Source organism: Gouania willdenowi, chromosome 15, assembly GCF_900634775.1.
Source record: "Gouania willdenowi chromosome 15, fGouWil2.1, whole genome shotgun sequence".
NCBI classification, from domain to species: Eukaryota; Metazoa; Chordata; class Actinopteri; order Blenniiformes; family Gobiesocidae; genus Gouania; species Gouania willdenowi.
The window spans coordinates 36,662,921-36,675,708 of NC_041058.1; the positions used below are offsets into that span (position 1 = coordinate 36,662,921).

Below are 12,788 nucleotides of genomic sequence, written 5' to 3' on the forward strand. Positions count from 1 at the left end.
GATGGTTTGAGGTGCCATGTCATGTGCTGGTGTTGGTCCACTGTGGTTCCTTAGGTCCAAGGTCAACGTAGACGTCTACCAGGAAGTTTTAGAGCACTTCATGCTTCCTGCTGCCGACCAACTTTATGGAGATGCACATTTCATTTTCCATCAGGACCTAACACCTGCACACAGTGCTAAAGCTACCAGTACCTGGTTTAAGGACCATGGTATCCCTGTTCTTGATTGGTCATCAAACTGGTCTGACCTTCACCCCATAGAACATCTATGAGGTATTGTGAAGAGGAAGATGTGAGACACCAGACCCAACAATGCAGAAGAGATGAAGGTCACTATGAGAACAACCTGGGCTCTCATAACACCTGATCAGTACCACAGACTGATCCACTCCATGCCACGCCCATTACTGCAGTAATTCAGACAAAACCAACTAAGTATTGAATAGATGATCATACTTTTCATCTTCATACTTTGCAGTTGGACAACATTTCTACAGATATTTTTTTGGATCAGTTTTATTAATATTCTAATTTTCTGAGATACTGAATTTGGGATTTTCATTAGTTGTCAGTAATAATCATCAACATTAAAATAAACAAACATTTGAAATATATCAGTCTGTGTGAAATGAATAAATATAATATACAAGTTTCACTTTTTGAATGGAATTATTGAAATAAATCAACTTTTTATGATATTGTCATTATATGACCAGCATACATACATATATATATATATATATATATATATATATATATATGTATATATGAAGGAAAGCAGGATATTTAAAAACGTTAAGACTTTATTCCAATAACAAACAAATCAAAGGTAAACACATAAATAAACATATCAAATCTTCTTCATGGACAGTACATGTTGTGATGGAGCCAGGATCTTCTCTCTGTGGTCCTCATAGTGCAGCAGCATGGTGTGTAAGTCGTGGTCCGCAGGTATCACCAGGACAGGAGCAGGAGGAAGGCAGCCACTCCTCTTTATCAGCCAATCCTCATACAGACAGTGAATGGACTCTAGATACTCCTGATGGACACACACACACACACAGTGAGTGTGTGTGTGTGTGTGTGTGTGTGTGTGTGTGTGTGTGTGTGTGTGTGTGTGTGTGTGTGTTCCTCACCAGGGGAATGACTCTCTCCTCCTCTCTGCTCCTCTTCTTCAACCTCTGGTAACAGGTGTGAGGAGACGTCTGCAGGTAAACTACACCCAGGAAACAATGAGACCAGGTGATAAACCACTTCCTGTCCATGATACAACCACTTCCTGTCCATAGTATGAGTTCTCACCAATCAGATCCACAGGAATGCAAATGTTAGAGATGATCCAGTTAAACCACTCACTGAGAACCACATAGTCCACATGAGGCATCTGACCACTGGGAAGAGAGGGAGGAACAGTCATTGGTGAGGCCCCGCCCCTCAGTGATATCACCTTTAGCTTAGTACACATTAGCTAGCTGCCCGTTAACTAGCTAGCCTGCTTGCTAGCTGCCAGTTAGCTAGCTGCCCGTTAGCTAACTGGCTGTGTGTGTGTGTGTGTGTGTGTGTGTGTGTGTGTGTGTGTGTGTGTGTGTGTGTGTGTGTGTGTAGTAGTAGTAGGGGTGGGAACCTCTGTGTACCTCAAGATACGATACACGATTACAATTATCTCACAATATGACGATACTGCGATTATCGATATATTAGTCAGAAATCAATCTACAATAATCTATGACATAAGAAAAAAGATTAAGTGAAAAAATACTATTTTTATTTTATATCTGAAAGACAATAAATATAAAAAGTATCCTATGAACAGTGACAATATTTTAGTGCAACATTTCTGTAAATAAGTGTCAACATATCAATGTAAACTAATAAGTATCTATAATAGTGCTTTATGTAAACAATAAATATGGTCTTTATTACCAGTGACATCATTATAGTGAAATATTACAGTAAACAATATATTGGTTCCTTCAACAAACACTGATAATATTTATGTGAAGACGTACCTGTAAATCTTCGTGAAAAAACAGAAAAGGTAAATAAATAAATACATTTAAAAAAAAAAACGATACTTAGGAGAAAAATATGACAATATATCGCCGTATGGAGATATTGTCACTCTTAGTGTGTACCTTCTGTACAGGTTCTCCACAAAGATGTGTCTGGCACTGTAGATGGACCTCTCCAACATCCTGACTGGAGCCTCCTGGAGGAAGAGATGCTTTAGTTTACTCACACACACGTGCACGCTCTCTGTGTGTGTGTGTGTGTGTGTGCACATTGTGTGTGTGCGCTCTCTTACTGGTGCTGACAGGTGTCTGTCCAACATGGTGAGCTGGATGTAGGTCTGTAGGGTGAGACCCCAGCGCTGAGGGTCCTGGTACATCAGAGCCTGGAGGAGTCACACACACACACACACACACACACAATCAGCTCATACACACACACAGACAACCAGCACACACACACACACACACAGTGTTACCAGAGGGTTCTCTCCCCTGACGTTCCTCCACTTGGACACTGGCTCTGTGAGAACCTGCATTAGAGAGATTAATGATCACATGATCACATGAACTCCAGCCAACGTGCACACGTACCTCTATGTCAGTGGATTGTCTGAAATACTCCAGACATGTGGTTTTACCACTGGCTATGTTTCCCTCCACACAGACCTGGAACACAGAGAGGTTTACATTCACCTACTGTAGCTTTAGCTATGCTAACTGTTAGCACAAACTACACAGACAGGTTTACATTAATCACCTAGCTTTAGCTATGCTAACTGTTAGCACAAACTACACAGACAGGTTTACATTAATCACCTAGCTTTAGCTATGCTAACTGTTAGCACAAACTACACAGACAGGTTTACATTCACCTACTGTAGCTTTAGCTATGCTAACTGTTAGCACAAACTACACAGACAGGTTTACATTAATCACCTAGCTTTAGCTATGCTAACTGTTAGCACAAACTACACAGACAGGTTTACATTAATCACTTAGCTTTAGCCATGCTAACTGTTAGCTATGCTGTTAACACAAACTAACATACGTACCCACACACCCCCTATCTAAAGAGCAGAAACCACAGAAGGTTTAACGCTAACACCATAGTTTGGTCCTAAAGTAAGAATTGATCATGTATTGATCTAATAATACTGATCACAGAGCAATAATATGCATTCAATGAAACGTTTGGTCAGAACTTCTATGATTTTCATCACTTTTTAGTTAAAAATATCAGATTTTGACAGTCCTTTATTATCCACTGATTATCATCCATTATTCTCACTATTGACTCACACTGAAGTGTTCCAACATAGGATCATGTTTATATCTCTATTTAAACTCTATTATTAGGGGGCCAAGCCCATGTGACCAGCAGTGCTAGGAACCCTATTGTAATTGTTCTGATTATGGTTTATAGTTTATAGTTTATTATAGTTAGAGTGCCATGAACTGGTAAAGGGCCTTCTGCTCTCTTAGTGGCCACACTACGAGAACAAGAGGCGGAGCCTATGCAAACGCCACGTGCCCGTCAGTGACCAGGGACCCTTGTCATGTTGTAGGCACGCCCCCACACTTTCCAAAAATATGTAGTTCATGGTGCTCAAAAAAGGAGGAAACATTGTTATTGGGTTGGATTATTATTATTATTATTATTTATTAGTGTCAGAATCAACTCACCGACTTTTCACACACTGAACCGTTATGTAGTCTTAAAATTCAAACTAAATTCAATCACACGCTTCTCTAATTTCTGGTTATTTCTGATTTTAAAAATGCATTATGAGATAGGAATTGCCTGAATAATTAATTCATCGTAAAATTATGTAAATTGACAGAAGCAGACCATGACAAGACAAGTAAAAAATATTATTATTACCACGCCATAAAATACACAGGAAGTCAGAATCTTGAATTGAAAATTGAAAAATTGCTATTTTACAGTGTTTGCAGGGCGGAGCCATGAATTTTGGCCTAATTTTTTTCTTTTTCTAAATTCTCCCATTTGCACATACGAAGTTGTTGAGTTGTTAAACTCTCGGCCCTAAACCAGTTCAATGTGGAAATAAGGACATTGGCGTGTTAGCGCCCCCTACAGAGTGAAAACAATTTAACATGGAGGGGAAAAAAAATCTAAAATGTTTGAAATTTTTCACAAATTTGTGTTTCTGCCTCTCGATCAAAAAAGTCAATGATTGCGTGTTTTATTTTATATAGTTTTATTTTTATATCCACATTCTCTCCATTTTGTGTTAATGGAAAATTGGCCAAATCTTAAAAATCATCAACTCAAACTTTATCACACTGGAGACTACTATTACTATTACTGCTTACTATTACTGCCGACTATTATTATTACTGCTACTATTACTATTACTGCTACTATTACTATTACTGCTACTATATTATTACTGCTACTATTTCTGCTACTATTACTATTACTGCTACTATTATTATTACTGCTACTAGTATTTGTACTGCTACTATTATTATTACTGCTACTACTATTACTGTACATATTACGGCTACTATTACTTTACTGCTACTATTACTATTACTGCTACTATTATTATTAGGCTACTATTACTATTACGGCTACTATTATTACTGCTACTATTACTATTACTGCTACGATTATTACTGCTACTATTATTATTACTGCTACTATTACTATTACTGACTTTTATTACTGCTACTATTATTATTACTGCGACTATTACTATTACTGCTACTATTATTATTACTGCTACTATTACGATTACTGCTACTATTACGATTACTGCACTAGTAGTACTGCTCATACTGCTACTATTATTACTGCTACTAACTATTACTGCTACTTATTATTACTGCTACTTACTATTACTCTACTATTACTATTACTGCTACTATTTATTTATTACTGCTACTATTATTAGTACTGCCTACTATTATATTACTGCTACATATTCTTTATGCTACTATTATTACTGCTACTATTATTATTACTGCTACTATTATTATTACTGCTACTATTATTAAACTTTGCTACTATTATTATTACTGCTACTATTATTATTACTGCTACTTAATATTACTACTACTATTATTATTACTGCTACTATTATTATTACTGCTACTATTATTATTACTGCTACTATTTGCTACTATTTTACTGCTACTATTATTATTACTGCTACTATTATATTACTGCTACTATTATTACTGCTACTATTATTATTACTGCTACTATTATTATTACTATTTTATTACTACTATTATTATTACTGCTACTATTATTATTACTGCTACTATTATTATTACTGCTACTATTATTATTACTGCTACTATTATTATTACTGCTACTATTATTATTACTGCTACTATTATTATTACTGCTACTATTATTATTACTGCTACTATTATTATTACTGCTACTATTATTATTACTACTATTATTATTACTGCTACTATTATTATACTGCTACTATTATTATTACTGCTACTTATTATTACTGCTACTATTATTATTACTGCTACTTATTATTACTGCTACTATTACTATTACTGCTACTATTACTATTACTGCTACTATTATTATTACTGCTACTATTACTATTACTGCTACTATTATTTACTACTATTATTATTACTACTACTATTACTGCTACTATTATTATTACTACTACTATTTCTATTACTACTACTATTTCTATTACTGCTACTATTACTATTACTGCTACTATTACTATTACTGCTACTATTATTATTACTGCTACTATTACTATTACTGCTACTATTATTATTACTACTACTATTACTATTACTGCTACTATTACTGCTACTATTATTATTACTACTACTATTACTATTACTGCTACTATTATTATTACTACTACTATTACTATTACTACTACTGTTCTTGGATGTGTTAGTACAACAACAAAAATCATAAACATGTCTAAGTTTATATCTCAATACTACATTTCTGTCTAAACAAATCAATAATAATGCATTGATAGTATAAATTCACTGTTATATTATGTCTTTGTATGAACTTGATGACAAAGGCAAAGGCTGCACAGATTGCTGAAGGTGGTGGAATTTGGTGAAGGCAGCGCGGCAAAGGCCTTTTATCGCCGCTTGCGGCTACATTTACTCTTTATTGTTCCGTTGGTAAAAGTGGTGCTGCAGGCTTAACCGTACAAGGGAGGGCGGTGCCCTTTGGAGGGTGGGTCCAGACCCCTCAGCTTACCACGGACGCAAAAACTCACAAGTGGCAGTATGACCTCAAAAACTTCATATCCACAGATTCCCTGAATAGCACTGAATCACCTGAGCTGGGCCCCGCCCATTTCCACCTGTATTTCACTGGCACAAAATCGCAAAAACTGGAAAACCTACTTTTTCAAACTCCTCCTTGGGATTTTGTCCAATCAGCGTAAAACACAGCAAGTAGAGTCTTCAGTTGGACCTAATCTAGAGTTCAGTAAAGATTTTTGTTGGGTCAAAATATTGGCAAAATTCTTAACGAGTAAAGTGCTCTAGCTAGCTATAAAAACGCATACTGGTGCATATCTTGGTCAAAATACATTCTAATACCACCAAATCTGAGATCCTTCATTGTCATGTGACTGAGAGTATGCGCCAAATTTGAATAATGTAGGTCACTAGGGGGCGCTGTAAATATGGGATATTTATATCTCTTAAATGACAAGACCAATTTTTGTGTTCCCACGGTAGTGTGAGTGTATGATGGTGTAAGACGGTTCTTTGTTTGTTTGATTATTTATTTTTGGCGTGTTACTACAACCTCCTTTAACAAACTCAAAATGTTTTTGTTTTATATAAAGAAACAATGTTCAGATGTTACAGTTGTCACTAAAGAAAAAAATAACTTTAAAGTCACTGACAGGATTTTTTTTTTTACAAAAAGGCTTTTTTCTCAGCTTTTTGCTCTGAAACTGAAGATTTGTGTAAAACTTGCTCTATTCAACGGCTGATTACAAAATAACGAAATGAGCCAGAAATTAAAAAAAAAACTTCAATCTTTCAGAACCTGGTGTCAGATTTCAGATAGTCATAGTAGAAAATATTCTGTGAAAATGCTCAAAAACGGCTGGTACTGGATGAGTTAAAGCCTGTAAAACTGTGAGTCACGTCATTAAAATACCTTTTGGGCTGTGGTGAGTTTGTGTGCGTCACTAATAGATTTGTGTGAAACTTGCATCTTTTCAACTGCTATTTACAGAAGAACGAAACAAGTTAAAAACTAAGTGATTTTTTTCTGATGAAATTAGAGACTTTAATCTTTCAGAATCTGGTAAATTCAGAATGTCATAGTAGAAAATATTCTGTGGGTCTTTAAAGGTCACTGAATGAGATTGTAGAGCTAAGTAGATGCTAACTAATTATAGCAGCTTTCATTTGTATAAAAAATGTCATAGCGCCACCTATTGGTAAAAGGAAATCACAGACATTATATTTGCACAGAACATTGAAGGAATGTTTGTGATATAATCCTTGAAAATGATCAGCTACGTCTAAACACTAACATTTCTGCCACACCCTGACATGCAACACACCTCAACGTGCACCACTTCCCAACATGTGTGTGGTTGCGATGACCCGTTCATCGCTGCTTGCAGCTTTAATTATTATTATGATAATGATCAATAATGTTGCAGCAACTATGGAATCAAACTCACCACAGTTTTGTTCTGCCGTCCGGTTCTCACCAACTTCCCTGTAAACAGACAATAGTGCACGTGTCTCAGCTTAGAGGACAGTAGACATAATTGTGATCAGGATCAGTCTGTAGACAGCTATAGATCTATAATAGATAGTGGCTTTACATCCATCAGATCATATTTTATATAATTATTGTGAATAGGCTTCTCTTAAGTTTACATGTGATTTATCCTGTCAGTGATCACTCTCCCTGTGTGTGTGTGTGTGTGTGTGTGTGTGTGTGTGTGTGTGTGTGTGTGTGTGTGTTCATCCAGTACATCCATGAGGTGAAGGAGAGTGAGACGCTACCTTAGACTTTCTCTATAATACTAGATATTTATGTGTTTCGGTATGTTGTGGACACTGGTGTAAATGATCAACTTACAGAGAAATTAAAGGATGATGTCACTCAGAATGTGTTATGATCAGTAGTTACTGTGGTTTTCCAGAAGTTAACTGCTTTAATTTTGCCCCGATAAATATAGGAAGTTGTACAGTCTCCACAGCAACCGTCTGCACTGTAGTGGGAGGGAACAGGGAGGGGCTACAGCCTCCGCTCTACACACAGTGTAGGACGAGGGATTTGTCACTTTAAGTCACTTAAAACGTTTTTTCTACTTTGAGCGACAAAAACGAGCGCGACCTCATCACTCAGATTACACACGTCACGTCGCTTTAGGGAAGATAATTTAAGGTCACTTACATTTATTTTAATGTAATGGCGTTGCTTCAGTCACATTCAGTATGAAAGCACCTTTACATAGTTTACATGAACACAATGTTTATAAAGTAGATTTTTATAGTTAATGTATATGAAAGTCTATAAAAAGTAACATGAATACAATAATACATGATCATGTGATCAACACATGCTATTTACTCATTTCATAAAACATACATATTTAACCTGTACATTGGTGGTTAAATGAATCTGTTCCCACACAATTAAAATCTGTATTTTCTTCCAGAAATAGTGTTTTTGTTGGTTTAGTTTCTTACCAGGGATTTAAAACTTAAGGTTAGTCACAGGTGGAGGAAAGTTGATGGTCTGTAGATGTTGTAGGAATGTGCTGAGTCATTGTACAACATGATTTATTTTAGGTTAATAAATTGTTATATCATGATTTTATTTGTCATTAATCATTAATAACCTCTGTAAAAAATAACTATTTCAATAGTTTTTAAAGCTATAGGGAGCCATTGTATAAGAGTCAAAGGGCCACATTAGGCCCCAGAGCCACAGGTTGCAGACCACTGCTCTGAGAGAACCACAGCTGAACATCTGTCCTGGTATCATAGTCCATCAGTTCTGGTCCCTCCATGATGGTTCTGATGAGTGTGTACGCTCTATTGCTGAGCTCAGCACATTCTACATTTTCACTGCTGATCTCAATGTGAGCGTGCACTCAGTGATCGACTCGTTATGTCTGGCTCTGTTCGTGGAGTACATAGCTAGTTGTGGTGCTGCATCTGAAAAAGTAGTTAATCACCCTTCCCAGCAAGTCCTGAACGTCTGACAACTTCATTTCACTTTTACTACCGAGGGTCCCTGAACACGTGTGACTTCAGTCCAACAGCCAATAGAAATGCCCACACAGCTGATAGAACACACGTGTTTTCTCTGATTGGCTGACATCCAGCATCACGCTCCTGGATTTATAAACTTCTTTGATTACAATATGCTTAAAGATCATTTAAATAAATTAAATAAAGATGACTATGGATTTTTTTTACCAATTGATGTTAAAAAAAAATAACTTACAAACTGTATCTTTAAATATTGTTCTTGATGCTATTGGTTGGTTTGTTGAGTCACACACTGAGGTGTGGAATGACCAGTGATGTTGTTAGGTACGCGTCCTGCATCCCTGACTCATACAAATCTAAAAGGACTCAGTAAATCCACTATCCATGCGTCCCAGGGACACACCTCATTTTTTCCCATGAAAAACTTTACATTGTGAACAACAACTTGTGTTTAAACTCACAGTAACTAGCAAAACAAACCTAGCCGTCAGCGGACCCCTTTACGCATTAACTTAGCACAGACATAATCCCCTTGTGTCCCCTGGTTAACTAAGAATAACTCAGTCTGTGTTGTTCTTTAGTTCTGTGTCTATAGTTACACATTCACAGTCAGCTAGCTACCTCAAGTACAACAGTTTCAGTGGGAACTTCTGGTTTACAAAATAAAAGTCCGTTGGAACAACGTTATTAGAATGTTACATTCTAACATCTCATCAGATCTACAGAAGATAGGATCATTTAAATTAGGTTCATTTAAACTAAGTTGATCAAAACTTAATCATTAAACCTGATCAGATTCAGTAAATCATTGATCCTTGAGAGGAAATTGATTGACATTAATGCTGTTCTCATACAGTACATCTTTATATGACATATAAATAATTAAAAAGGAGAAGTCAGAATAATCCATGTCACTACAATTTATATCTACATTTTAATTGTATCTGACTTTATTTTTGACATAATTTTTTGTTAAATTATGATTTTTTTTATTAGTATTTATTTTGTTTTCTCACAGGATTTAAAATCTAATCTTTTCTTTAAAAAATGATAAATATTTCTTAAAAAACGGAATTAAAAAAATTAAAGTGGAAAACAGAATTTGGGAAAAAATAAAAGGAAATTTGTAAAAAAATAAAACAGATTGTATATGGCTTTAAGTCAAAGATACAAACTTATTAGTAAGCAGTGATGTTGTTATGTACAATACATTATAAACAACAAGTTATGTTTAAAATCACAGTAACTATTAAAATAAACGTAGCAGTCAGTGGATCCATTTACACATGAACTCAGTGCAGACATGATCACCTTGAGTACAGACTAGTTTAGCCTCTACAACAACAATCAGCCAGTGAACTAGCTGCTTATAATACACCATAAACATATCTGATCATTTTATTTTTCTCACGTTACACTGTGTTAGTTAAGTTTAGTTGATGTTCAGAAAAGAAGATTTTGTCTTATTTTGGTGGCAATTTATTTATTGACTCTGTCATGATGAGAATGTTTTATTGATCATTTATTTTTGTACAACAGACACCATTTTGTTTTGAAATATAACCTGTGACTGTACAATAACCTTTTCAGATTTAGATTAGTATTTGTTTAATTTCAGATACATTTTGAACATACATGAATATATCTGCTAATTATAGACATATCATACCACCATTAGGAGAGTTTAACACTACAATTAAGAAATAGAAAAATACATTTTTTTATTGGGGACACATTAAATTTCCCACGGACCCACTCACATCACCAGCTGTGGGTCCTGAGGACTCACTACATTTAAAACATATCAACATCACTGAATGACGTCACGTCCCTGGTGAATGAAAACACCAACTACCTGGGTCTGCAGCGGGAGGATTAGGAATGATCACGTATCTGAGCACGTTAATAAAACTGATGTTATAAACAGTATCAGGGACACACCTCCTCTGTTTCTACACTCCTCTCCCATTGATGGGACTCTGAACAACAAGCCCTGACCTCCATGGTCTCCAGCAGACTCTACCTGGGAACGACGCACATATTCAGACTCAGGGAGACCATGGCTTTCTGCTGATCTGAGCACGTTAATAAAACTGATGTTATAAACAGTATCAGGGACACACCTCCTCTGTTTCCACTCCTTCTACAAGATTTTAACTTTCTATTGTTATGCATTTACTTTATTGTTGTTGTGGTTTCTTTTTCTGACTTGTGTAAATATTTTAACAACTGTAAATGTATTATTATTATTATTATTGATGGGACAAGTGAGATGTCTGAGTGTGAGAAGGACAGTATGAGTTCTAACTGTGAAAAGCTAAATTTATGAGGTTCACCATTCACTAACCAGGTCCATGATTAACTTATTATCTATTATTTTACTTACATTTACAAATGTGAAGGAAGTTCACATAATGGACAGGTTGATAAGTGACCTGGAGTAACTCCATCAGCTGAAACACTCAGCTCGTGTGCAGCATTAGCTTTAGCAGCATTAGCTTTAGCAGCTAACTCTGTCTTTCTGCCTCGGAGACTGATACCATGTTCACTCAAAAAAAAAAAAACCTTTCAATGAATCAACGCTCCAATGGTAAAAGAACGTAAATCTGTGTCAGCCTGGGAAAGTTTATCCTCTGATCTTTGAACTAATGCGGAAGTTGCGAGAAATGCTACTTCCGGGGAACGAATCTGCATGAACCTCCATTGTTGTGAAAAACTAACCATTGAGTGAACGCAGTGACTCTTTCTCTAAGGCTCTGGTCAGACGCACATTAAACTAAACTTGAGACAATCATGTACACGTTCCCAGAGTCCATTGATGAGGCTAATATGATAGCTGGACTAAGAACTAATAAATTAAGTTAGTCTAACTCACCCGCAGCAAAGCTCCGAGAGAAGCTCCGAGTGGAGCCGGTGCTGAGGCCGGGACAGGCGGCTCTGAGAGCGGACAGCTGGGCCCTCAGAGCACCGCTACCTGCTGCTCCCATGACCCGGTCAGAGGCTCAGCAGGACGGACTGGAGAACAGCTACAGACCGGTCTGTAGGACCACTGATGATGGTGGTCGTTCTTCTTCTTCTGTGGTTTTCTCGCAGCCTGCTCTTAGAGTTGTACTAGCGCCACCTGCTGGACTTTACTCACATTCTTCTACTCCATCATGTCTGTGGAGATACATTTGTCTTTATTATTTAATAAAATAAAAACTTTCAATCAAAGAAAAAAGTTTTAAAATGCAATTATTTGGGTCTCAAATACTATTTTTTTTTGCCTTTGAACACTTTTGTGATTTTTTTAATTGAATAATAAAATCACAAATGTAACTCCATATGTATATATTATGCCTAGTCTCACCACGTCACATCCTCTGGGACAGGTTCTAATCACATGGGTTCTATAATCACATGGTTCTATAATCACATGGTTCTATAATCACATGGTTCTATAATCACAATGTTCTATAATCACATGGTTCTATAATCACAATGTTCTATAATCACATGGTTCTATAATCACATGGTTCTATATTCACAATGTTCTATA

General features: G+C 36.1%; 1 protein-coding gene across 1 annotated transcript; it reads right to left on the minus strand.

Annotated features, from left to right (window-relative positions):
* Nucleotides 1-782: 782 nt before the first annotated feature.
* On the minus strand, nt 783-12,335 carry LOC114476722 (thymidine kinase 2, mitochondrial-like). Its single transcript, XM_028468580.1, has 9 exons — nt 12,126-12,335; nt 7,702-7,739; nt 2,603-2,677; nt 2,488-2,541; nt 2,305-2,394; nt 2,135-2,208; nt 1,302-1,390; nt 1,136-1,215; nt 783-1,038 (listed from the first exon to the last, which is right to left on the minus strand). The coding sequence occupies exons 1-9, from the start codon at nt 12,235-12,237 to the stop codon at nt 850-852; spliced, it is 801 nt and encodes a 266-aa protein (XP_028324381.1). The 5' UTR covers nt 12,238-12,335; the 3' UTR covers nt 783-849.
* Nucleotides 12,336-12,788: the final 453 nt, after the last annotated feature.

What these genes read in the sequence shown, in the direction of transcription:
- LOC114476722 (XM_028468580.1), bottom strand. Translation starts at nt 12,237, where the DNA reads ATGGGAGCAGCAGGTAGCGGTGCTCTGAGGGCCCAGCTGTCCGCTCTC. An exon ending in GACAATCCACTGACATAGAG is followed by an intron (nt 2,542 to 2,602) that starts GTACGTGTGCAC and finishes TCTCTAATGCAG; the next exon opens with GTTCTCACAGAGCCAGTGTC. An exon ending in TCAGGGGAGAGAACCCTCTG is followed by an intron (nt 2,395 to 2,487) that starts GTAACACTGTGT and finishes TGACTCCTCCAG; the next exon opens with GCTCTGATGTACCAGGACCC.